Here is a 24,961-nt window from a genome sequence, read left to right on the forward strand (position 1 = left end):
ACCATTTTTAATTAATCATTTAAAGGTCCCATACGTTAATTATGATATTATTTAAATATTACAACTGATAAAGAGTATCATGATGACAAATTTAAATTGATAAAACCTAACTTAATGATATGTATTATGTAATTCACATGCTTATATGATCCTGGACGTGATCTTATAGATCCTATGCAATCCTACTCAATCCTATATTTAGAATCACGATTTTACCAATTAAGGTTCAAGGACCGATGGTTGTCATGTTGACTCCGTTGGATCATATTATTGTATGATACCCCATATTCCATATGCTATGTTTCTCGCCAAATCTTGAACAATTGTGACTTCTTATTTTCTTCTCCATAGTTTTTGTGTGGCACTTAGACTGAAAAAAAACATGTGTTTGCTCAAGGAATAACTTGACATAACAACTATGGGTCGAGACGTGCTATATGTTGCCAGGCTTCAATCCATGGCCTAAGCCCAAAAGTTTATGTATTAATCTCTCCTACTTAAAATATTTGCTAATTTCCTATCATCGTACGTAGTCTACCGTCCGTCTATCCCGCGCGCTCACTTCTCCCACGTGGGCCTGCGTCCCGTGTCTCCATGCGTGCTCCTGTGCCCTACCCGTGCACAGCACCCTCCCGCGTCTCGTGTCCTGCCCCGTTTCCCACCATATGCAAAGCACGGGCAAAAAACTAGTAATGTTAAAAGAATTAAAGGTACAAAGACACAACACAACCTGTACTCTGTTTATTTTAAACTTTGTAGTAGAAAAGTATGTATATTTGAAGCTTAAAAACTAGCATTTATATAGAAATTATATGCTACCATACAAAACCATACAAGTTAAACCATTATTACAAAATACCATCACCAACAGCAAAAGATCACCAAACCTCTTTCCCCTCTTCTCACAAAACCAAACCAGATCTCCCCTGCAGCCACCTGTCATCCAAATCCACCGTACAAATAAACCAGTCAAAGACCGAGAAAAATCCCGGAGCTCGCAGTACACAGCCACAGAAGATCCTCGCAGTCCGCTCCGCTTGCCCGTGCCAACGTGCCGCTCACCCCTATGCTGCCGTGCCACTCCCAAATCGCAAAAAACATTTCTTTCCAAAAGAGAAATCAATTTTTTATACTAGTTAAATACCATTATATTACAACAAAAACTTAAACATTCACACATAACAAAATGCACAAATTTAAGGTAGCGAGAGATTGTAAAACAAACTTAAAGCATAGAAATAGAGATATGGATGCGCTATCAAAGCGTTATTGAACGAATGTGTCAGAAACGTAACGCAGTTTGACTTTATGTTGAATACGAAAAAGGTGGGAGACATTATCCGTTAATTTTTCAAATTATTTTTATTAGTAAAATATATTTTTATATTGTATATATATGTAGGACGAGAATGAATAGAAAAATAGGTATATAATTTAAAGTTTAGAAAAATTTTATTAAACGAGAGAAGAGTAAGTAAGTTGATGTAAAAATGTAAAAAAATATATATTTTTAAAAAGAATAGGGGAAAATGGAGGATGCTTTGGCTCGGGCTCCTATTTATAGCCAACCTCCCCGAAAGCGATGTCGCCTCCTCGCTTTTTCCCATTTCGCCCCCTCTACTGTTCCAATAATAACAAAACAATTCTCGATTCGATTTTCTCGCGAATTTTTTTCCGGCAGCGGCGGCGATCAGCTCCGATTCGCGCAGCTCGGCGGAGCGGAGATGGTTGCCGTGGTGGCGGAGGGCCCGATCCGCGCGGACGCGGTGCCGGCGGCGGCGGAGGCTCCCAAGGGCGGTGAGGGAGAGGTGGGGAAGGAGGAGGTGAGGGAGTACGAGAGCGACATGAGGAAGCTCGAAGAGCTGCTCTCGAAGCTGAACCCCTCGGCGGAGGAGTTCGTGCCGCTGTCGCGCCGCCGCGGGGACGGCCGCCGCCTGTCAGCCGATGCGCCCGTCTTCGTGTCGCCGGCGATCGACTACCACGCGCGCCACCACCAGCTCCCGCAGCAGCAGCAGCCGCCGATGCACGTGCTGCAGCTCGTTGGCGCCGGCGGCGGTGGCGTGGGTGGCGGCGGGGGGATGGACTCCAGCAGCGACGGATCCGCCAGCGGCCAGCCGAATCGACGGGTAATCGCCGAATGGCCGAGCCCGATTGGGTGCGCTTTGTCTCCGGGTAGGAGTTTGGAGTGGGATGCATGTGGGTCGAGCGATCGGTGCTTCGGGGTTTTTGGTGATGTTAATGGCTTTGGATTTTTGGCCACTCCCACGCGATCGCCTCGACATTTGATCCTTCCTTTTTAGGAGGGTTTTAGGTCTAGCTGGATTGTGATATAAATTTTGATCATGTCGCCATGATTCGAACGTTAATTTGGAGGTCCGATTCATCTCAAGGATCGATTGATTTGATATTCTATTACACAGGAGATGTTCACTCGATTTCTGCTGTGCAAATAATTTTCTGTAATTTGATTCACGCGATGTTTCTTTTCCTTTATTCGTTTCTTCCGTTGTTAACCCTATAATTTCCCCAAGATATTACTTATCAGTGCTACTTGCAGTCAGTTTAACGAATTGGGTAGTACAGTGATTGTACTTCTCTTCGGAATAATCAGCTGCATTTGGTCTGTGTTTACAGAGAAGGAACCCCTTCAACCAGGGGAGGAGGAGGATGGGAAGCCGATCACGTCGAGCTGATAGGGAGGACAGTGTGCGTCGAACTGTTTATGTCTCTGACATTGATCAGCATGTGAGAATATCAAAGCGAATAAGCTGTTCTATTTGGGTATTTCTGGTTTCCCTTCTTTCTTGATTTATGGACCTCCTTTTGATTTGCAGGTCACTGAACAGAAACTTGCTGAAGTTTTTTCAACCTGTGGACAGGTATGCTCTAAGATTTTTATTGTTAAATCCACTTAGAAAGATATATGCTTTTTCTTTGTCTGTATCTTGAAAAAAAAAACTAATGATCGCAAGATTTTATTGTCTCCTGGCTTAAAGATTCCAGAGGATGCAATTATTATCTGCATCTTACATATATATATAGTTTTTAAATTGTATTTTGACTTATTATTGGTTGGATGTTCTCTCTACTTAGTTAGAGCGACGTGTTTGCATTATATATTCCGCTATTATGTGCTATAAGAATTGAACACATTTAAGTCTGCAATCTGTAGGATACGTGAACAAAGAATGAATTTGCATTATAACTAAAGCGCATACATTCAAATGGAAATTTAGTTGGATGCCACTCTGGACTTTTGATTCAGTTAAGTGCTCACCAAATCAAGTAAATCAGTTGTTTGCCATTTCTGGTTAATTCCTAGTATTCTTATGTTTTACTTGTTTTCTTGTTTCTTGTATTATTTGGCACTTGCCAGGATATAATGGGTGTAACAGAATCAAGATCGATGTGGTTTAACCTTTTTAATCAATCAATTAGTGCACTTAAGCTGCTATTTATGAAATTTCAGATTTATACATACTAGTTGAGTGCCCATTTTTTGCAATGGAAACAAAAATTGCACAAGATAACATAAAGCATATGAAAAAACTATTGCTAAACAAACAAATGATGGAATGTGACATTTGAGTGATCAAGATAGAGAAATAGAGAGAGGATGAGGTGATTACTGCAGGTTTAGCCCTGGTTCGCGTGAGAGAGAATAGGCGCGTGCTGGTGCCGCCGCTGAGGATGATGGAGGCCGCCGTGTCCCGGCTGATGTCCCTCCGCGCCACCGCCGCCTGGGCGCCCGCCTCCACCGGCTCCACCTGGCACAAATACCAACCAAAACCATGGTCCACCACCCCAGCTACCAATTGTGCAACCATAAAAACGGTATAGTGCTCCAATGTTACAAGTTGACCATAAAAATAAAAAAGTTTATAAACAGTAGTCATGCAATGAGAGAAAATTGCGACACGAAGATATATCTTTGTTGTAAGTTATTTTACTAATACCAAGTAACATGATAGCAATCCCATTCGGTGCCTTTTCCAATTCTAGTAATAGCCAAATGTCATAAAATAGATGTATCAAGAAAGGGAAACTAAGCAGCCATGTTATTTCACACATCTATGAGGCTATCTTTGCATCAAGCTAATTTTATGTTTATAGAATTCTATAAAAGCCAAACCTATGGCAGTGAACCATAAGTTACTCAACAATTGGATTGCAAAGTGAAAATTGAAACCTAAGTAATCTAAATTTAGTAATATTACCTTGCAATGTACTTGTTGCCCCTACTGCTTCATAACTTGTCTTTGTCCTTCCCTTTGCATCGCCACATATCCATAATATACCATATCACTTTTTTTGTATGTAGAATGTGGAGATCAAAGAATGTAGAAACAACCGAACATAAATGCAATCTAAAAAGAAAATAGCAGGCAAAGTAGGAAGCTGCAATGGAATGAAAAGAATCCACACAGGGAGTGAACAAAGTAATTGGTCTAGAACATAAATGCTGGACGCCTGGACCTGTTACTGTCTACTAAACACAAAAAGGCCTTCACGTTTCCTCTTCCAGATCTTATCTAAAAAAAAATGGTTTCCCTCAGTAGACCCTTTGATGTACAATTTTTATTCAATCACTCATCTTTAATAAGAATATTGGTTTACTGCTCATCTTTATAAAGAATATTAGTTTACTTCTTAGTCCAAGGGATTTGTTGTACGAAAAAGAGATCAGCGACGTTTTCACCCGTACTTCCCATCTTGAATTTTCATTGATCAATCATTCATTTCCCTCAGCGTACCATCTACCATATACTTCTATTATCAAGTAAACACTCCTCTCCATCCATACTACCTCTATATATTTACAGGAATATCAAAAGACTGAGTAAACTCAATTATAAGATTTTACTATTAGAAAAAAAGAACAAATATTATTAGGTTTTCCAGTAGTATATTCCAAAAAGAAGATTGCAAAATCACATTACAAGCATTCAGCCCGGACATCAAAGAAGTCTCAATTTAACACTTAAACTAACAGGAAACCTCGAGCATTGATTGGCTTAAACCTCAGCATAAAGCACATGGACTTTGAATTTCAACATACGTACCAATTGGTGGACCAAAGGCGCTAGGAGGAAGCAGATCAAACTCAATGCCAAGCACTGGACCGCCCTCCCTTAATGGTTCCCCAAGCTGTGACTCCACATAATTAATCACATGGAGCTCAGATTGTGTGAGCTGCATCGGTGCCACGGGAGGCGGCAGTACAACTGGTGGTGGCTCATAATACCTCCTCCCAGTATCCAGCATGGAAATCCTGGGCACTGCTGAGGACTGCCCGGTAGCCCTTCGCGAGTGAGTCAGGTGCAGCGGCTCATCATACGGCCCAGCAATGCCAACCATAAGGTCACTGCTTGCCAGTGGTATCGCCGGTAGCTGCAGTACCGGTGGTGGTGCCATTACTGGTGCCAATGCAGCCCTCTTCGCCCCACCATTGCCGCTTCGATGGTGGCTTCCGGTCCTTGAGAGCGGTGGCAGAACCACATTTGCAGCTGCCTGTCCGACAACCCTATCTTCGTTGATAGCTCCGCCCGCGTAGCCTCCGATGGGTACTGCTCCACTACACCAAACCCAAATCCTCCTTGAAGCACTTGATAAAAAACCACCAAAAATTCAAAAACAAAAACACTGAAATATGTCAAAATCCACGAACCAGCATATGTCTGCTTCACCGGCTTCTCCCCAGACCTCGAGGCCCCTACGCCTACCCCTGACGCAGAGATTGGGGCCGCCGCGGCCGCGGGAGGCGGGGGTGGCAACCTCCAGCGCCGTGTTCCCCACGCTATCCCTGTTGCCGCTGGCGTCCATGGCAGTGATCAGACGCCTTGAAACCTAGATCCGAACACCTCCGTGAGCACAAAGCAATGTGCAGAAACGAAACTCCCTAACTTTCTCACCTCCTCCTCGTAGTGTCTGCCCAGCCTCCTTCAGGAGCTTCTTCCCATGACACGATGGTGGTCTCCCCGGGCCGCAGCTCCACGAAGAACAGCTGCCTTCGGCACACCACCACAACCTTGGGGACCGCCGCAATCGCCGTTGCCATGGCAGGCGACTGCTGTGGAGTGAGAGCAGGTGGTACCGGATCGGCAGGGCCGGGGGCGGAATCACCTCATGGGGGCGGTGCCGCTTTGGGAGGGCGACCCAACGACAGTGGTAGGAGGAGGGGAGGGCGACCCGGTGGTGGCGGGAGGAGGGTGGGGCGGCAGCCACGGCGAGCATGTGATCGCCATCATGAGCGGGAGAGGGAGGGGAGGCGAGAGGCAAGGGTGCTACTGCCTTGATGGCGGAGGGCTAAGTTACACGGATACGGATACGTGTATCGGTATCGGACCGATACCGATACGCGGATACGTCTTTTTTCTGGAAATCCCGATACGCGGATACGTTTCAATAATATTTTATTAAAAATAAGTAGCTGCCATTTGGGTCATCACACATAAGAACATATAAGAAACACAATCTCACGAATAGCAAATTGAAAAGTTTAGTAGATAGTAGCTCACACAATAAAACATAGAAGTTCAACATAGCAGATAGCAAGTTCTACTTAAGTTCTATTACATAACATAATAGCTAGGATAGTAGCTTGCAAGTTCATCCAAGTATCCAACTAGGTTTGTTCAGGATTTGCTTCATCTTCATTTTCCCAAATATCCCACCTTAGAACATCTCTTCTCATTTGTCTAAGCAAATCAATAGACACCTTCGGACATATACCCACTCCCTTTCCCTTCTTCTGCAGCAAATGAGCTTCAACTCGAGTGTAGCTACTGAATCCTTCATATGAACAATACTTGCACTTCCATCTAGTATTGCCCCCCCCCCTGCTCTAGGTCTCTCTAAAATATGGACATGATCCCACAATGGAGCTCTAACATCTGTCGATGTTGCAGAAACACCACCAGTAGCATCACTACTTGAACCTTCGGTCGCCATCACGATGAATCGGTGATAACTCTGCTAAATGCTAACTGCTAAGCACCTAAGGCAATCGGGAGGGGGAAAATGGGAGGGGAAGAAGGAGGAGAACGCACCAATGAAGTTCAACCGTGCGCCTGCCCGCCGTGCGCCTGCTCTCCCGCGCGCCTGCCGGCCCGTGCGCCTGCTCTCCCGCGCGCCTGCCCGCCCGTGCGCCGGCCGCTGCTCTCCCGCGCGCCGGCCGCTGCAGTGCCTGCCCGCCCGCCCGCCTGCGCGTGCGCCCGTGCGCCTGCTCTCCCGTGCGTCGGCCGCTGCTCTCCCGCGCGCCGGCCGCTGCAGTGCCTGCCCGCCCGCCCGCCTGCGCGTGCGCCCGTGCGCCTGCTCTCCCGTGCGCCTGCCGCTGCTCTCCCCCGCGCCGGTCACTGCAGCGCCCGCCCGCCTACGGGATTGCCTGCCAGCCTGCCCGCCTGAGCGTGAAGTCCGCCCGGCGCCCAGCGCCCGCCTGCCCGTGCGCCCGGAGGGGAAGGCCGCCCGCTGCCTGCGCGTGACGTAGCCGCCGCCTGCCTGCCCGCTGCCCGCCCGCCTGCGTGTGAAGAAGCAAACCGTGCGTGCCTCCGCCCGCAGCACAGGTTAGGTTAGGCTTCAAATGGGCTGGGCCGTATCGGCAAAAGCAGAAATACGTATCAGCCCACGTATCGGAATTTCCTCTAATTATTTTCGCGCGGATACTCCGCGGATACGTATCGGTCGCGTATCGGTCGCGTATCCGTATCCGATACGGCATCCGGTGCGGATACGGCACTGGACTGAAGTATCCGTGTTTCTGAGGCGGAGGGTATAGAGTGGATGAATGGATGGTAGGGTTGGGTGCGTGGAGGAGGGCGCAGGAGCCAACGGGGGAGATGGGTGGGATACGTGCTTGCGATGGCTGTCGATTGATCGTCATGGGCCAAAAAGGTCATAGCTCAAGTTGCTTCAACCCGGACAGGACAAGGAGGCAGGACGTCCTGTCTGGTACGGGAACCACTATGTATTTTTTTAAGTACTAGAGATACATATTTTTTAAGTAGTAGAGATTGGAAGACTTTTGCCAAAGAGGTAGGCAACCATTTGTTTAATCTTCTTACATAGTAGAAACTAGAAACAAGCAATCTTATCTCTTGCTTAACCAAGGACCACCAAGCTTGTAAATCTTTGAGTGTAATCAGCCCTTGAAATGATGATGGTGAGGTCACCTTTAGTGCTCTTGTAGATCAGTTTCAAGGCGCATGTTCCCTTAGCTAGTGCTTGCACCTGTGCTCAAGGTACTCACTTCAGTTCATAATCCAAATCCATCTGCTCCAGCGAGGCAGCCACACCTCCATCCACTTCGGCCGAAGTCCTACTTCGGCAAAGAAAAAAACCTTGGATCAATCTTGTAGCATTTTTCCATTGACTTTTTAGGGTTTCATTCCATGAATGTATTATGCATGGGTGTTTGAGAGGAGGGAGGGGGTACTTCAGGTCTTGAAGTACTCCTGGGTGGCCATGTGATCCTCCTCATCACTGCTGGCTGCTGTGTGCTCCCTGGGTCCTGTCTGATTCAGCTCCCTCCTGCCTTAAGTGGACTGTGGCCTTGCCTGTAAAGGATCAACTTGGTACACTAATCCCCATTTCTACCTAATATTGGTTTGATACTTGGATTATTAAGTAAAGCTCGAAGTTGAAACAGTTGGTGATCAGATTGATAATCATTAAATTTATCATCATCACGTAGCATTCCAAAATGCACAGTAATATAAAATATGGCGCATGGAATAATGTTCTTCCCCTGCCAAACTTTCAGCCATAAAACAGCTTTAGTTTCCTGCCAAACTAAGTCATTTGAACTTTGAATGTGTGTTTCCTTTCTAGGAAAATTTGAATTGCTAGATTTCAATTGACCTTTACTGGGGTTGATCTTTGAGTTCATGTGGGCACTTGGATGAGCTGAATTTCGATGTGACTGCTTGTAACTATATACGTTACCCCTTTCATGTATTAATGTATGTTGTTTCACACAAGATTTAGTCAAAAAATTTAAAGCTGTGATTACTAATATGAGCAAATAAATCTAGATTGACCGAGTTAATGTACTAATAATATGTTTGTATAGATACTGCTTTCAATATTCTATATTTTCATAGTTTTTGCCAAATTATTGTGAAAATAGTCAAAGTTGCTTCTTATAGACTGTCATGTTCTAAAGGAGATCCACTTATATGCAGAGGGTAATCACAAGAACACTTTGAGTTCTAGGGCTTCAAGCGATACTATTTCATATGCCATGATTGATATTTTGTAAGCAGATGGGTTTCATGGGATATGTATTAGGCCACACATGCTAAGTTAGTCCTAGTTATCTCAACAAGTTTTGAAGATTGAAAGACACTTCAGACCATGATTTGATTAACAGGAACACCTGCCAGAATTAGCAAATGGTCTGTTGCAATGTTGCAAGCTATTTAATTTCCCATGTGTTCTATTAGGTACCGCCCGGACGGATAACCATTGAGAATTAGTTGCCTATAGTGGCAATTCAATTTTTAACTGATCCAGTTCATATTTGCAAAACTTCATCTACCAATTGTGTATATTTCTCATGGACTGTTGCACTCATCATACTGGGCAGTCATTAAAGATCAATCATTAGTATCTTTCAAGAAACATGAGTAATATCCATTTGCAGACTTTAAACGTTAAAGCTATATGATGTAAACCAGGTAGCTTTTACATGGTGATATCATTGCATCCATATCCACCTCTGATTTAAAATGCTTCCTATTTTGGGTGATGTTGGGTGGTTAGTTTTATCTCTCTATGGTTGACTTCTTATGACACATCTTCAATTGTAGGTGGTGGATTGCCGTATCTGTGGTGACCCTAACTCAGTGCTGCGTTTTGCTTTTATCGAGTTTGCTGATGATGGTAGTAGCTTCAACATACCAATTGTTATCTGATATACTCCTATGTTGGTGTAAGAAGCCATCCTGAATGAAGCTGCTTTTTCTGCAGTTGGTGCAAGAGCAGCGCTAACGCTTGGTGGAACCATCCTTGGTTATTATCCTGTCAGAGTTCTGCCATCAAAGACAGCAATTTTACCTGTGAACCCTAAATTTCTTCCTCGAGTAAGTAGACAGATATAAGGTTATATTACCTGTTAATGTTTAAGCTCTGTAACAGACAAGCCTTAACGTTCATTTTCTGCAGACAGAGGATGAGAAAGAAATGGTATCCCGGACTGTATATTGTACTAACATTGATAAGAAGGTATGCCATATCCTTGAAACATTTCCACGTTTCTTATATTGTTATGGTATCCTGGACTGTACTGCACATGAAAAATTTAAATTTGTAATAGCTGACCTTGAAAATTGAGTTGGATGTTCTTGTGAATTTCTTTTACTGAACAACCTGAAGACACTGAAGATGTTTCAAGAGTTGTTTAATCACCACCCAAGTATTGTGATCTAGTAGAGCTGTTTGAAACGAGGGAAAGGTGTGAATATGATACCACTTGCTGCTGAGACCTTGGGTTCAGGCCTTCAGGGAACATGTAAATATGTAATTGTTATCTTTTGCGATACAACCATTCAGTCTATATTTTGCTTGAAGTGCTTTTGAATATATTTTACTCTGTATACGTCTTTTAGGAAAGAAAAGTATTAAGTTGCCACTAGGCACCCCTGAGGTCGATATTAAACTGTTTGGCACTGTACTTACAATGGATTATCCTGACCTTTTTTGTGGATGCTGACTTGCTTTTTTGTACAATTTGTATAACCCCGAAATTTGCGATGTTCGTATTATGTAGTCATTGTTTTTCCAATACTAGTGAGAAATATGTAAATATGTACAAGCAATTATGTGATGCACATTTCTCTTATGATGTTACAGAGTTATTGCATGTCATGCTGTATTCGTGTAGAATATATTACTAATTAGAACACTAAGCACTAAGTTACATGATTTCTTATAGTCAACTGGTCCAGCATTTTCACCAATATTGTCTCTTGTAACCAAAGAAATATGTTCTCTTTCAAAAAGTAACTAAAAACATATTAATCAATAACCTAGCATGTATGCATAGCAGCTTAGAACAGTTACAATAAGCATACTGGTATGGGGACAAAAATAATGAGCTACGAGATTCTGGAGAAGAAAATGTAGTTTCCTTAATACAAAATATCTCCTGAATGTACTAATTACAAAACATTAGACAAGATCCAGAGCTTCCCTTGGATCGTGCTATCAAATCAATCGTTCCTTGAGGTTCGAAAAAAGGTGATCACGAGGCCACAAATGAAGTATCATCAAATGTATAGAGATATGATTGAAGCAAGGCTTACTACAGACATCAGAAATAGATGAGCACCAACAGGAATTGGGGCATTCTGTGATGGAGAATGAGGGCTGTTGTCTAGATGGCGATTCTGATTCTGGATAGTCGAGCTTAGGAAGGAGCAGGAGCCGTTTGGGAATTCTAAGAAAGAAACAGTACTGTGAGTGGTGGTCTAGAATAGTAGAGTTAAATGATGAAAAGTGAAAACAAAGGACGTTTCAAATGCCAGGTTTCCTTTTGATAAATGTTTTTATTGATTTTACTGTAACTTTCCTCTTTCCTTACTGAGTAGATTGCGGAAGACGAAGTGAAGCAATTCTTTGAGGAATCATGTGGTGAAGTATGTGAACTCTGCTTTCATCAGGTAGACATGTACTTTTTTTTTTATATGGCTAAGGATGAATATATTTTTTCCTTTATACTTAGGTTTCTCGCCTGAGGCTACTTGGTGATTATGTGCACTCCACATGCATTGCCTTTGTTGAGTTTGTCCAAGTAAGTAAAGCAGGAGACTTCAGTACTTCACTAGTACGGTATATTACATGTCATCAAGAATGAATCATTTTCTAATCTCAGAAATAATGCTAATTACATTGGAGAAACAACACAAACACTTTCTCCTTTCTGGGTATGTAAACAATTCCTGGTGGAAAGGTAAATGTGGCAAAAAAAATTCAAAATCATCTGATTGGTAATTGCTTTGTGGCAATTCCGTGGTTAAAGTTTGGTTGATCATCCTTCTACATCTGGTTTTCTTCAGATTGGATGATTTTCTCTTTAATGCTTTCAGATGCTATTATTATTAAGTATTTACCTGAATCATATTGAGATCATTTATTTTACGTCGCAGTTGACATAGATTATTGATTAGTAAGCATTTAAGTTATTCGAGTAACTACAGGCTGTACCACTTGTTTGATTTTGTTATTTTTCTGTTGTGTGTGGCAAGTTTCAAGAATGATTACTAAAACTAGAAAGCTTTTATGGATTCTTAGCATGTAGAAAATAATGTCATGCCATCATTAGTTCCTACTTACTAACAGATAAAGTAAGGAGATTACTATGTGATCATCACTGACTCACTTCACTAATATTGTAGCTTTATCCGTATGCATCTTTCTACTCATAGCTTCATCTGTATCTCACCTTTTCCTACTGCTTTTATTATGTCAGCTGTGAGCCTGTGAGAGTCTTCTGGTAACTTGCTAGACATTTACCCTCTTTCACTGCACATGTATCAAACAAGCATGAAGTAGTTAACGCTGCTTGAATAATTTATACTAGGTAGTCCTAATCATTTTAGCATTCTAGCCTATAATGCTAGAATGGTTAGGACTATCTAGTTTCACAAGTTCTGGAGCAAAATACAGAGCAGTCAAATTAACACATCCTTGTGATAGTTACTGATTTACAAAAATCCTAATCTATGAGTGCCTGTAAGGTCACCAAGTTGTGCGCAATTTTGTGGTATGCTGTTGGGGGATGCCCTGTCAGCAGCGACCAAGAACCCAACGAATTTCAGTTTTCAATCCTAATGAAAAAAGCTTCCTACTCAAGAAGTTTCAACTTTTAACTTAAGCGTCAGGTGCTGTGGCCAACTGCACTCACCGTGTGGTTGTGTTTTTGAATGAAATCAGCACACTAACAAATTTGGGGCTTTCTTACTGGTTATGACGTGATGGAGTATAATGATATACTTTGCATGCGGGGAATTGGAATGTGTATATGTAGTTTTAACATGTCCTATCCTGGAAATTTTTAAATAGAACATGCAGTTTGACTGGCGACCCATTGACTTAGACCTCAATCGGGTGTCTTGGTCAATGGCGTGGCCAGGTCTAATAACACTAAGTGAGGTTTGGACATTGTCACGGTCTCCAAAATATGATTGACAATAGATTTACCTTGCATCATATGTTTGGACCTAATAAAATTATAATACTTTTTGAGAAATATGGCAATCTACATGCCTAATTGCCTATAAGTGTATTGTTGGTCAAAACTGAAATAGTTTGACTGCATGCATCCAGAAACATCCCTTATTTTAGTGTTCCCTAGGCGCTTGACGCTAGTCGGGCGGCAGACCGGCTCTTAGCACCTAATTGGTGGTTAGGCGGGGGCTGGGCTGCCGCCCAGGCAGGCCCAGGCAGACTAGGCAGCTGATAAATGCAACTCAGCTGGGTGGCATTTGCAGAGAAAGTAAAGTTAGCAACATACTTGTCGTTGATCTCTCTCACTGACGTGGGCTGTGCATTGCTAAATTTTCATTTAATATGAAATGATTCTTTTGGTACCAGACAAGTATACAAACGAGTTAAAAAGGGTTACAAGTTATCTTTCATATTTCACATCTGTCAGCTCTTTGTGCCCCGAGCTGCCACTTATATTTTTGTTTCTGTTCAACAATGGAACCTGATGTATCTTGAATATATGAGTGAGATGTAATTTGTCCTGACGAGTTGTTCTTTTTTGTACCTTGACCTTTTTAAACCTTTGTTTGTGCAGGCAGATAGTGCTATTCTAGCTCTGAACTGCAGTGGCATGGTTCTTGGCTGGCTTCCCGTCAGGCAAGGACATACCTTCTGCCTATGTTCCAAACTATTGTAAGGGCTTGTTATCCATCTTGTGCTTACTGTTTGCCATGCTCTCGGTTTGCGCAGGGTGAGCCCGTCAAAGACACCGGTCCGCCCTCGTTCGCCCCATGTGACGTCGTACTGAATCCGGCTAGTCTGAAGCCGTCGTCCAGGGCAGCAAATTCCGGGCAACAAAGCCTCCAGTCGTGGCCTTAGAGACCGTCACATCGCGGATCAGTAATTGTCGTTGAAGAGAGTTCGGATATCTAGTCGTCTAGTAGAAGGTCCCTCGCTGATGTTTCTCGGATCAGAGACCCATCTGTATGGTCGCTGGGAGCGCTATTTTGACCTTCCTTTTCTTTCTTACCCTTTGTTAATTATGGACGGATGCTATAGCAGCCTTGACAGGCATTGGAACAATAATGCCTATGGCTTCTCTTATTCACTTTCGTCTAAACATTTACCCCTCTCGCTGTCCTTGGTCTTGCAACCAAAAAAAAAAAAAAAACCTGTTGCTTTGTAGGAGTAAACTACTAGTAGTGGTTACTTTAATTTCTACGCCTGGGGTGGTAGTATCTCACTGCTCGACACTGGCAATAGTTGTACTGACCCGTCTCTCTGGTGCCTAGTTGTTATCCGATGTTTAAAGGACAATTTGCGGCAGCAATATATAAGCGCCTTATTTATTGTGCTTCTGAGGCCACTGATCCTCACCAATGCTTTTCTAACATGCTCTTCGTTATACGAAGAGGAAGCTGCTTTTATATATGGGGAATCTGTCCATTGAGATGTCGCGATAATTCATAGGAACCTACGCTAGAATCGAATTTGCTACAGAAGTTATGAAAAAAAAAATATACTCGAGTGTTAGGCTTTACCATTTGCACCTCTTAATGGCTTGAGGATATGACTCCATCCATCAGCGCGGAGTTGGTGTGGTGGGGACGTGGGGTTACGGGAGTTGCTGTGAATATGTTTAGCCTAATAGGATCTCGCCATTAGTTCTAATATGATCTCGCAATTGGTCCCATTATGATCTCGCCGTGCCGTCTAACATACTTGCACCAACGCAGGATAAATGCCGCTGCATCGTGCTGCCGACAGAAATTATCGCCTGGGAGATCAATGGCTCATGACCCATGTGCAACCGAGAAGGCTTCATGTCGAATCAAAAAAGAAAAAGAAAAAGGAGAAGGCTTCACATGTGCACGCAGTCAACACGCGCACGATGAGGCTACGGCTGTTTCTGTACCTGCACTCCTCTCCTGCACCACATGGGTCTCGCAAACTTGGTTTGGTCGGTTGTTTTATCTGTCATTTTTTACGGTTCTTGAGATATAACTTTTACTACTACTTTTTATAATTTATGAGGAATACATACTAATAAAGTTATACTTTTATTAAAATATTTGTAAGAACATATCCAAAGTATAATTTTCATATAGTCAATTTGGATAGTTTTAAACATATTAATCGTTAAATTTTTAAAAGGTCGATCGCACATAATATAAAAGGACGAACAAAAAGAACGGAGGGAGGAATAGTTCCGGAAGAGGACCATCAGACTCCACTCCGTCTCCATGGTTTGGTTTGGTTGGTAGGATACCAGGCTCCTTACTATACCTGAACGATCAACAGCAGAGCAAATCAATCTCCGTGTCCTTTTGCCTACAGATTACAGCAGGGAGTAAGAATCTCACCTGCGAGAGCACACCCACCAAATCAAGCTCACATGGCTCGCATCTTTGGTAGTACACTACTCGAGACAAGAACTTTAAGTGCAACGGTGCAACTGTGTACAAGGCGCAAGCATTGCTCAGCTCACTCCATCCGCTGCTTGACCTTGGCCACACCAATTACGAAGCTTCGTACAATACCGGATATCTTACAAAATCAATTTTCAAGAAGTTCATTTAACCCCCTAAACTTTAAAAACCAAATATTTTACCCCTTGCCCTTATTAAGTGTCACCTCTTTGCCACATGTGGAAAAATCCTGTATAATCTCATTCAAAATCAGCAAAACCACCTTACAATTGACCCGATTTTGTAAATTCAGGCATCTGATTACCCAGTTTCATAGTCTAGGAGATTACGATTTATGTGTACTTCTTAAAAGTTTAGGGATGTAAAATAAATCTAAGGGTGTATTTGGTAGGGTTTTTGTTTCTACCAGAAACGTTTTGGTTTCGGATTTTCTCAGCAAACTATTTTCTGGTAAAACAAAATCATATTTGAAAACCGTTTGGCTAGCTATTTGTATTCAATGAGGATGATGGTGCAATTGACCATTTGCCATTTACCGATATGCTTTTTTTTTACTTTTCTTTTAATACAAATAATATTTATTTTAGTTTCCTTCTAACACAAATAAATCTCTCTTTTCTCCCCCTCTCTCCCTTATCCACTCACTCCCTTATCCAACTTTCTCTCTCGAGCGCAAGCAGGCGGCCAAGCACGGCGACGGGCCGGCGCGACACTGCAGCGGCAAGGGCAAAGTAGGAAACAACCTCGGTGAATCGGTTGAAATAGCCTCCAAGCCATTTCGCCGTGATTCGATGGAACGTTTCACATCAAAACGTTTTGACGGGGTATATTTGGATGCCGATTCCGGTGAATTGCTGGTGAATCAGAACCGTTCCAAGCATTCAAACACACCCTGAGTAGAGCCCACATAGTTTTTACCTCTCACTTGCTCAAGTTCTGGAGTTTAGTACTTGAGTTAATGCCTTCTGGTACCCGACTTGCAAGCTTAGGCTCAATGCCTTTTGATGCGGGAAATAATTCATGTGAGATTTGGACCCTATTCACAGTATGACATATGGCATAATTAATAATAAAATTCATGGATAAATTTATGAAATTCATGAGGAGAGTTGCCGTTGAGCTCTATGTCGCCGTCAAGAGTTGAGCTGCTACCTCCAGGGGATAATTGCCGTAGCCCCTGGTAGATGCTGCATCTGCATATGCTCGTCCTGTCGTCCACCACATGATGCACGGATAGCGCTGCCTTCTACCTTAATTCTCAGTCGATGTGAGTGACAATGGATAACGAAATAGGTGGTGGCACCGTCGATCTCTAATGGGTAAATCCATTAGGTGGAGGATGCTGAATTGAGGGTTCTTAAAGAGAGTGCAAGGAGGTGTGATTGTAGACTTATTGATGTCGTGGTCCTATTTTTTTTAACGGATTTCACTGTGGAGCAGTTAAAATTCGGAAAAAATTCTCATTTACCGTAGAATGATAACCTAATACCAAATGTGCCATTGTTCCCTTATCTGTGATTGCTTCTGATTTTCATCCCGTACATGCCCTTGCTATTAAGGGCACTCTCCATTTTCACCAAATCAGCCGGTGCCTAGGGCAAGCCAGCAATGGCGCTCGGGTGGCGCACCCCTACTTCCCGCGGCGGCTTTGGGAGCGCCCGCCCCTGCCTTGGCAACCTCAGCGCGGCCCTCACTGGGTGTGGCGGCTCCAAAACCAGGGCCACCGCCCGACGGGAGGCCAGCTGCGACGACAGAGCTCCCGTGCTAGGAACAAGCTCCTCGCCACCGGGAACAAGCTCCTGTGTGCGGCTCTGGGTTCTCCTCTGCGCACGCGACCAAGACGACGAGGCGGACGATGGCTTTTTCTTCAGAGGCTCGGCGAGCAGCAGCTTTGGTTGGTGAAGCGGAACACGACATCGGCACCAATCTCATTCCGCGTGGGTGCCCGTCTAGGCCGGCGAGGCCACAGCAGAGAAGGGTGGCGCTTGGATTGGGATACGGGATTTGGATTGGAGCTAGGAGGAAGAGAGAGCGGCGAGATAGATGGGGCTGGTGGGTTCGGGCTTCCATGGGGTAGCGCTGTGGAAGGAGCTGAGAGAGAGCTTCCATGGTGCATTTTGATGTGTTCTGATTTGGGGGGAAAAGAGAGCTGAGAGAGCGATGGAGGAGCAGGGAGCCACGCGGGGATTGGCAGTGGCCAGAGCAGTGCAATGATTTCTTCACACGTTCTTGATCAGGGTTCGAAAAATCGTCAAAAAAAAGTTTGGTATTTATGAAAACCGGTCCATTAGATTCACACCAAATTTTGAATTCGATCAATTTTCAAATTTAAATTCAAAAATTTTAAAAATAGAAAATCTAAAAATACAAAAGACAATTCTAAGACCTTCTGTTATTTTTTTTTTCAAAAATTAATGTCGTTTGAATTATATTATATATGGAGGAAGTTTGAAAAAAAATACTAAAATAGGTTGTATGAACATAATGATTTGACCCATCATGTTAAGAAAAAGTTTAATATGTAAACACATATTTTTATTGGGTAAGACGTATCTAAAGAGGATCTTTAAAATTTGTTTCATTTCATTTAGAGTTTATTAATTTCTCCATAATTTTTACAAAGTTCATAAGTATTAAGTGAACATGTTAAGAAAGAGCACTATAATTAACTTTTTGATGTCTATCATTATATTTTTTTACATAAAGCATAATATAAGTAAACTAAGAAAAGTGGTTTCACTAATTTTGGAGGTGTGATGAGTTAGTTATGAATTAATCTAGTTGCAACATATTTACACAATCATACATGTTAGAATAACTATTTCATGAGTTTATGTATTTTTAAAAGATATAGGGTCATGCAATAAGACTAACAAAATCGGTTTCATAATTTTTGAATTAGCAAAGAATTAACTATGCATTTAACTAGGTTTAGTAAATATATTTTCTCATAGAAAATATACAACTTTGCATGAGTATAAATACTTTTATAATGTAGATCATGTTACAAGGAAATCAACAAAATTTGTTTTATTTGATTTGAAGCTCAGATGAATTAGTTATTGATTTTACAAAGTTAAGCTATTTTTTGGTTTTTTTAACTTCACTGAAATTCGATAAAACTAAACGATTTTTGATGGAATTTGAGCGGTTTTTTTTTATCACAAATGAAATGAGGGAAATGTGGTGGGTTTTTGATGGAATTCGAGCGGTTACCAAATGGTCGTTTCGTCCGAATTTTGCCTCCAATTTATAAATTTTATCAAGTGAATTTGTCCAAATTCTCATCGAATTTAATCAATTTTCTGGTTTTTTTGAATATCAGAAAATCACTGGGGGCGATTTTCGGTTCCAAACGAATTTTGGAATCTTGCCTTGATCTGCTTATAGTTTTTACATCAATGAACCATTTACACGTTACACGGAAGCTTAGTTATCCAATAAAATCAAGTAGTTCGCATCAATACTTAATTTAAATTTAAATAATATTCCACACAGAGCCAATTCGAAGAGTTCAACCTTGGGTTATGTCACACAAACGTATGGGTTTGTCTGGGGTGATGTCAAACTAGTGATCCTCTCTTTCGATATATTCAGTATAGAAATGATCATAAAGTGGATCTCATCTAATCTCTGAATTGTTGTGGATAGCAAACGTAAGTATATAAAATGCTCAGCAAGTGTTGAAAAGGAATATGCAAGTGCAGTGATAGAATGTACAAGCTTGAAGGAATATACTAAACATAGTTTATTTGTAGAAAAACAGTATTTATCCAATAGACTTAAAGTGAGAGCGAAACTTAAGCTAACGTACTTAAGAATAATAAAGAAAGTAACATTTTAAAGGTAGAATATTAATTAAGTGAACATTGTAATAAGGTTAAAACCACCAATAATATTCAGGTTAAAACTAACTAAAGATTCTAACTACCCACTATGTATTACATCACCCACCAACCACGAAGGTTGAGCAGATCCACATGTCACAACCCCTGACTCCTGCGTAAATAACCACCAAGTTGCCCCCTTCACATGCTGAATTGAGGGTTCTTAAAGAGGTTGATGACGACAGCTTTGGTGGCAGGCATGGGAGGCGACGACGCGATGCAACTGGATGCTAGAGGTGGTGGTATGGTCGAGAGGAGGAAGGGCATGCTCCTCCCGTGGCTTTTTATAGCCTGGGGTGCATTGGGGAACATGTCCCCAAGGCGCTAGAGGGCGTCTTTGATTGGGACTCTGTCCCGAGTCGGAGCTAGGGTGGATGGGCACATGGATCGGATCGGGTTCTGGTGAACCAGTTAGGGCGACAGGCCTATCAAACAAAGGGAGAAGGAGGGGGGGGGGGAGATGGGTCAAGTTAACGGGTTTGGATTTCAACCCGGACCCATTAAGGTTAGATTTGGGATTTCTATTTAAATAAACACGGAAATAATTAGGGACCCAAATAAAATATCTAAAGGCTTCAAATAAAATATCTAGAACTCGTGAAACAAGTTCTAAAGGCTTCAAATAAATCAAACAATATTTTTGGAAAAAAAGGCTTCAGAAAAATCCAAAAAAATTCAAATATACCCAAATGAATAAAAAATTTAAAATTCCCCTAATTTTAGGATGTTACAGGTGCCACCGCCGAGTAAGAAGGTGAGGACATTGGGGAATGGAGCCACTATTTGGGTTGGAAGGAGGAGGGCCACCAGTCAGTCAGTGCAAGAGGACAAGGGCAGTATAACCATTAATACAAAAAACTTATAGGTCATAGTGCAAAAATGCAAAGATAGCCTATACAATGGACGACAATGACATGTAAGAGATGAAAATTAGAATGGTGACAAATAAAAGAAGTCTAATTTTTTATGGCACCCAGGGTATTAAATTATCATTTCATGGCAAATAAGGAGTTTTCTGTCAAAATTCCTACATGACTTGAAGCAATGGCTGCATTTGAAACAGGACTTAGACAGTGAGTTTTTAAAAAAGTAAGGCAAAAATGCGAATTTGTACAATTTTATTGAAATAGACAATATTTTTCTGTATTCACGAATCTAGCATATGTATTCGGCACACGGTGTGCTGAAATACCTGATTTTTTTCGCGTGTATTTTATGTAATTGGCAATTATGGTCGTGGTCGGCTGTGGTTCACTTCTGTCATCTGATACCGGTATTTTGTTATTTCATGTAATTGGCAACTTTCAACTAAATTTGAAACGAGTTGTTAATTTAACTGTTATTTTATCTCGGTGAGTTGGCACTTCATTTTATGTACTGGTGTGTTGTCATTTCATGTAATTAGTAACTTTCAACAAAATTAGAAATTATTTGCTAATTTAACTATACATTTCAAAATGCATGAAAAAGAAAGTACATAGTCTCTAAGGCGGCGGGCAGTCTTAACACTTAGGTATGTTTGAACATGCACAACATTAACCCTTGTATCATTGATCATCTCAAGATGGCAGCTGAAAGTGATGACGTACATTAGCGAAAGAATGTCAGTTGTGTCAGTCAAGGCTATCAGGGTAAGGTGGTTGTCGTCTCCAAGGTGGTGGTTGAAAGTTAGGATGACGGGTACAAGGAAATCCAACATCATCTTCACGGTCATCACGGTCCTCCGGAGATGGAGGCCTCGGAGGGAGGGGTCGAGGTGGCATGAAATCATCATCATCGTCGTCTTGAGGTATCGCGGTATGAGCATGTTCTATTTTGTTGTTGGTTGGACACCATGTCGATGTGGTGTGCGAATGTCCTCTTGTAATGTTCGTTGAACCTTCTCCTGTATGGCTGGTGGAACGTCGAGGCATTGATGCAATGAAATCATCATCAGCATCAGCGTCGTCATTTTCAGGTAGAATAGTAGAGGGCGCTCTTGTACCCCTTAGGTTCGCTGATCTTTGTCATCTTCTACGCGAACCAGGTATCACACCCCCACCGAAGAGCATATGTATTGCCAAGAAGTGTGGGATTTCTTTGTTAATCAACTATGCGTCTTCTGGTAACGCCTAACGCAGAAGAGGAGCATTCGAATCAATAGCAATAAGATAAGTAGGGTGACCAAATAGAAAATGACGAACCTGTATGTGGGATGCATACTGGTCGGGCAACATCGCCATCCTTCTTTGCCTCATACAGAAACCTAGCACAGAAGGATGGTCGGCTAGTTCTAACACCCTGAGGTATATTTGGCGGCGCTCATGCAAGAGGGCCCTAAGGTCGTCGGTTGTTACATGTAGGAGTGGAACGGTGAACGCAGAATATGACGGTCTTGCATGCAATTTAGACACAACTTGGATTAGGTAGCTCTCTTTGAAGGGACCATCCTTCCCTCCATGCACAACCTGCAAGGAGGCATTTAATGCTATATCGATCATTGTAGGTGTCTATGGGTAGCCAGTACTAGAATATCCCGCCATATATGTATTGATCTTTGACTGCAACGTTTTTGCTCTGCACCAAAGCACGAATCGCTGGTTATTTAATAAACATTAAACATGTATGAAATATCGTAATTGATATATACAAATGCTTAATAAGTTACCCATAAATAAGTTATGTGTCCTAATTATTTGACAAAGATTATGTAAATTAAATGTAATTACTTTAACACTGCAGTGTATAAGGCATAGTACAGATGAGTACATAATATAGTGAATAACACATAGTATAGATGAGTACACAAAACAAAATGAGTACACAATATACTGTACTGGCTTATTAACAACGTCGACACCGTAAGCAATCCCCAGGAGTGTAAGCATCTGGCGGGTGTGTGGCCCTCATCCCAGTGGCCTGAGCTGGCCCCTGCCATGTGTGCCCTTGCTCGTCATCTTCATCGCCGTGTTGTGTTGCAACTCCACCGAATGTGTATCCAGAACCGCTAACTCGGTCCTGCAAGTACCACGATATAGGATCATCATGCGGGAGTGTGGATGCCGGTAGTACGTGCTCGGACGAAGTCCGAAATGCTGAAGTCCCAGTATGCTGGTACCACTGTAAACCCCTAGGTGCATCGGGATATTGGGGGTACTGGCCGCTCAGTAGCTTGGTGAAGCTGCCCGCTTGCAATGCAGCAGCTCAGTCAAAATCTTGTGTGCCGCTCCAAGTTGGTATCTGCTGCGTGCAGTCAATAACGTCCTCGTGATGAGTTGATAATACTGGTGGAGGTGTCTGCGTAGCCTGAGTAGGTTGTGTCCACTGAGGGGGCTGGGAACCCAGTGTACACTGCTCGGGAGCAGGAGCCTCCGTGACCTCCTTGGCTTCAGCACAAGAACGTGTCACATGATGGGCCGCAGACGAAGGTGCCTCCCATGATTGTGCCTCACGAGCACTGGATGAGCACCTGTTGTGGGAGGCACGGGACGGGTCCATGGCGGGTACGTCGTACCCCTAGAACGCGGGGCACAACCATCTAGACCACGTATCGCGGATAACAAGCGAGACCCTCTCTTCCTCATGTAGTACCAGAGAGGGTTCCGATCCCTTCGCGTGGATGACCCACTTGGTTCCCTACATGCTTGCTCTACATACGTATGCATTTCATACTCCGCTTCGGTCTGTATTTGTTGAGGGTTATGTCAGTAATACGGATGTGTAACTAATGAAAATCATTATAAGTACAACATCACTTAGCACCACATGAAGAAACCGGGCATGATCCTCGGGGAAGGGTCTGGGGGCTGGCGGTACGGTGCCACTGAGTAAGGTGGCACGCGTGCGGGAATGGTACCATGAAAGGTACTCCCAGTACATGCCATCGTCGTACTGTCTCGCAGGAACGACGACAACCACTAGGCCTGACTTCATCCACCTGGTTATGTGCTTTGCATTAATCTCCGACCAGTCATGTGTGCCTGCGTTCCCCTGTGCGCTCCTCCTGTACGTGACATAAACAGTTATAATTTTGTAATATGGATCATCTAACATAATAATGGTATGTACAATAACACACTTACTCGTGTGCCCGACCAGTGTCTCGTGGGGGAGGTACTGGCACTAACTGTCGATGACCGAACTGTCTCTGTACACGGTTAGGAGAATACACTTTCACATTGTTCATGTATAGCAAGAAGCATCTGGTCATCTATAAGTCCGAGTCACAAAAATAAGAGGATGCGATGAGGCCTCCGATCGTAATTTCGGCCACTCGTTCCATACGCAATGGATCCCAATCCATGAGGTCGGCGCTGAGGACATCATGGTCATTGATCACCCGGGAGTAGTTTCCATGGTCTTGCTGGTAAGTCCATCGTAGCCTGGCATGAATCCACCGATACCCCATCGTAGGCCTCATGTCATCGGCAACGCCATCGGAGATGGAAACTGGATAGTAGGTCTTGCTCACCCACGGTCGACAAACTAGGAGATACTCCCAGCTCTAGAGCTGTAGAAGGTGTAGGCAGCCAGAAATAGATCCCATCTTCGTTGACCGCAGGGTAGCGGCACACAATCCTTTGTACGTAGCGGCCAACACAGCAGATCCCCAACTGTAAGGTGTCGGCTCGTACAAACGTAACGTGAGCTGACCCGCTAACCATACAATATGAGAAAGTACATAATCGCCTGCCGTATTGCAGAACATAATGCCTCCCAGCAAGATGTACAAGTACACCTCGTAATGCTGCATAACTGTAGCCTCATCCGCATCCGGTGGGCAAGGACCAAACTGTGGTAGCCTATGAATCCATGACATGGAGAGCCCAACATCCTTCATATCATATTGCACATTAAACCTACAAGATGCAGAGACTCACTGAAGCACGAACAACATTGCAACATATGAAGTGCTTGATGTAACAAATAATTACCTGCCCTAAATATAACTCTTCCACTGCTCCTTTGCTGGTCATGAAAGTACTAACGAGGTGCCCCTTATCGGCAGCCCAGTCAGCATGGCCACATCCCGCAAAATTATGGTCATCTCTCCACAAGGAAAGTGGAATATGTGCGTCTCAGGACGCCAGCGGTCGACGAGGCCTGTGAGCAGTAACACCTCGATCGGCGGGAGATGAGTCCTACCATTGCCCTCCATGGGAGCTCCGACCATCATAAGAGTGAACGGTAGTAGTCCTACCTGTGCGAGTGGCTCGTGGAATCAATGGTCTAACTCCTTAAGCTTGCGCACACTCCTGGAATGCAACGGGACCAACTGCAAAGGTATGCAATACATTTATTGAGTAAGTACGAAGGTATCAGAGCAATTGAAATTCACGTATTATCATTGTACCTGTTGCCCTGCGAAAATCATCCTTCCCCTGTGGTTCTTGTCGTACCGTAGCTCAAGAAGCTCGGGAAAGTGAACGTGAGCCATGCCAATGATTTCAAGCCTCATGGTTC

At 43.1% G+C, this 24,961-nt stretch overlaps 1 protein-coding gene, 1 long non-coding RNA gene and 1 pseudogene across 2 annotated transcripts; 1 reads left to right on the top strand and 2 right to left on the bottom strand.

Moving 5' to 3' along the window:
* The first annotated feature begins 1,602 nt into the window (after positions 1 to 1,602).
* On the top strand, positions 1,603 to 14,307 carry LOC133926850 (polyadenylate-binding protein-interacting protein 8-like). The gene is made up of 10 exons (XM_062372986.1): positions 1,603 to 2,126; positions 2,635 to 2,745; positions 2,835 to 2,879; positions 9,807 to 9,879; positions 9,967 to 10,079; positions 10,162 to 10,221; positions 11,586 to 11,633; positions 11,720 to 11,788; positions 13,799 to 13,860; positions 13,954 to 14,307. Exons 1-10 carry the CDS (start codon positions 1,725 to 1,727, stop codon positions 14,009 to 14,011), a joined length of 1,041 nt encoding a protein of 346 aa, XP_062228970.1. The 5' UTR covers positions 1,603 to 1,724; the 3' UTR covers positions 14,012 to 14,307.
* Positions 3,128 to 6,058, bottom strand: LOC133927479 (uncharacterized; annotated as a pseudogene).
* On the bottom strand, positions 6,482 to 7,091 carry LOC133926851 (uncharacterized). The gene is made up of 2 exons (XR_009911193.1): positions 7,050 to 7,091; positions 6,482 to 6,972 (listed from the first exon to the last, which is right to left on the bottom strand). It is a non-coding gene; the product is annotated as an uncharacterized LOC133926851 (long non-coding RNA).
* Positions 14,308 to 24,961: the final 10,654 nt, after the last annotated feature.

This window comes from Phragmites australis, chromosome 8 (assembly GCF_958298935.1).
Source record: "Phragmites australis chromosome 8, lpPhrAust1.1, whole genome shotgun sequence".
Lineage (NCBI taxonomy): Eukaryota > Viridiplantae > Streptophyta > Magnoliopsida > Poales > Poaceae > Phragmites > Phragmites australis.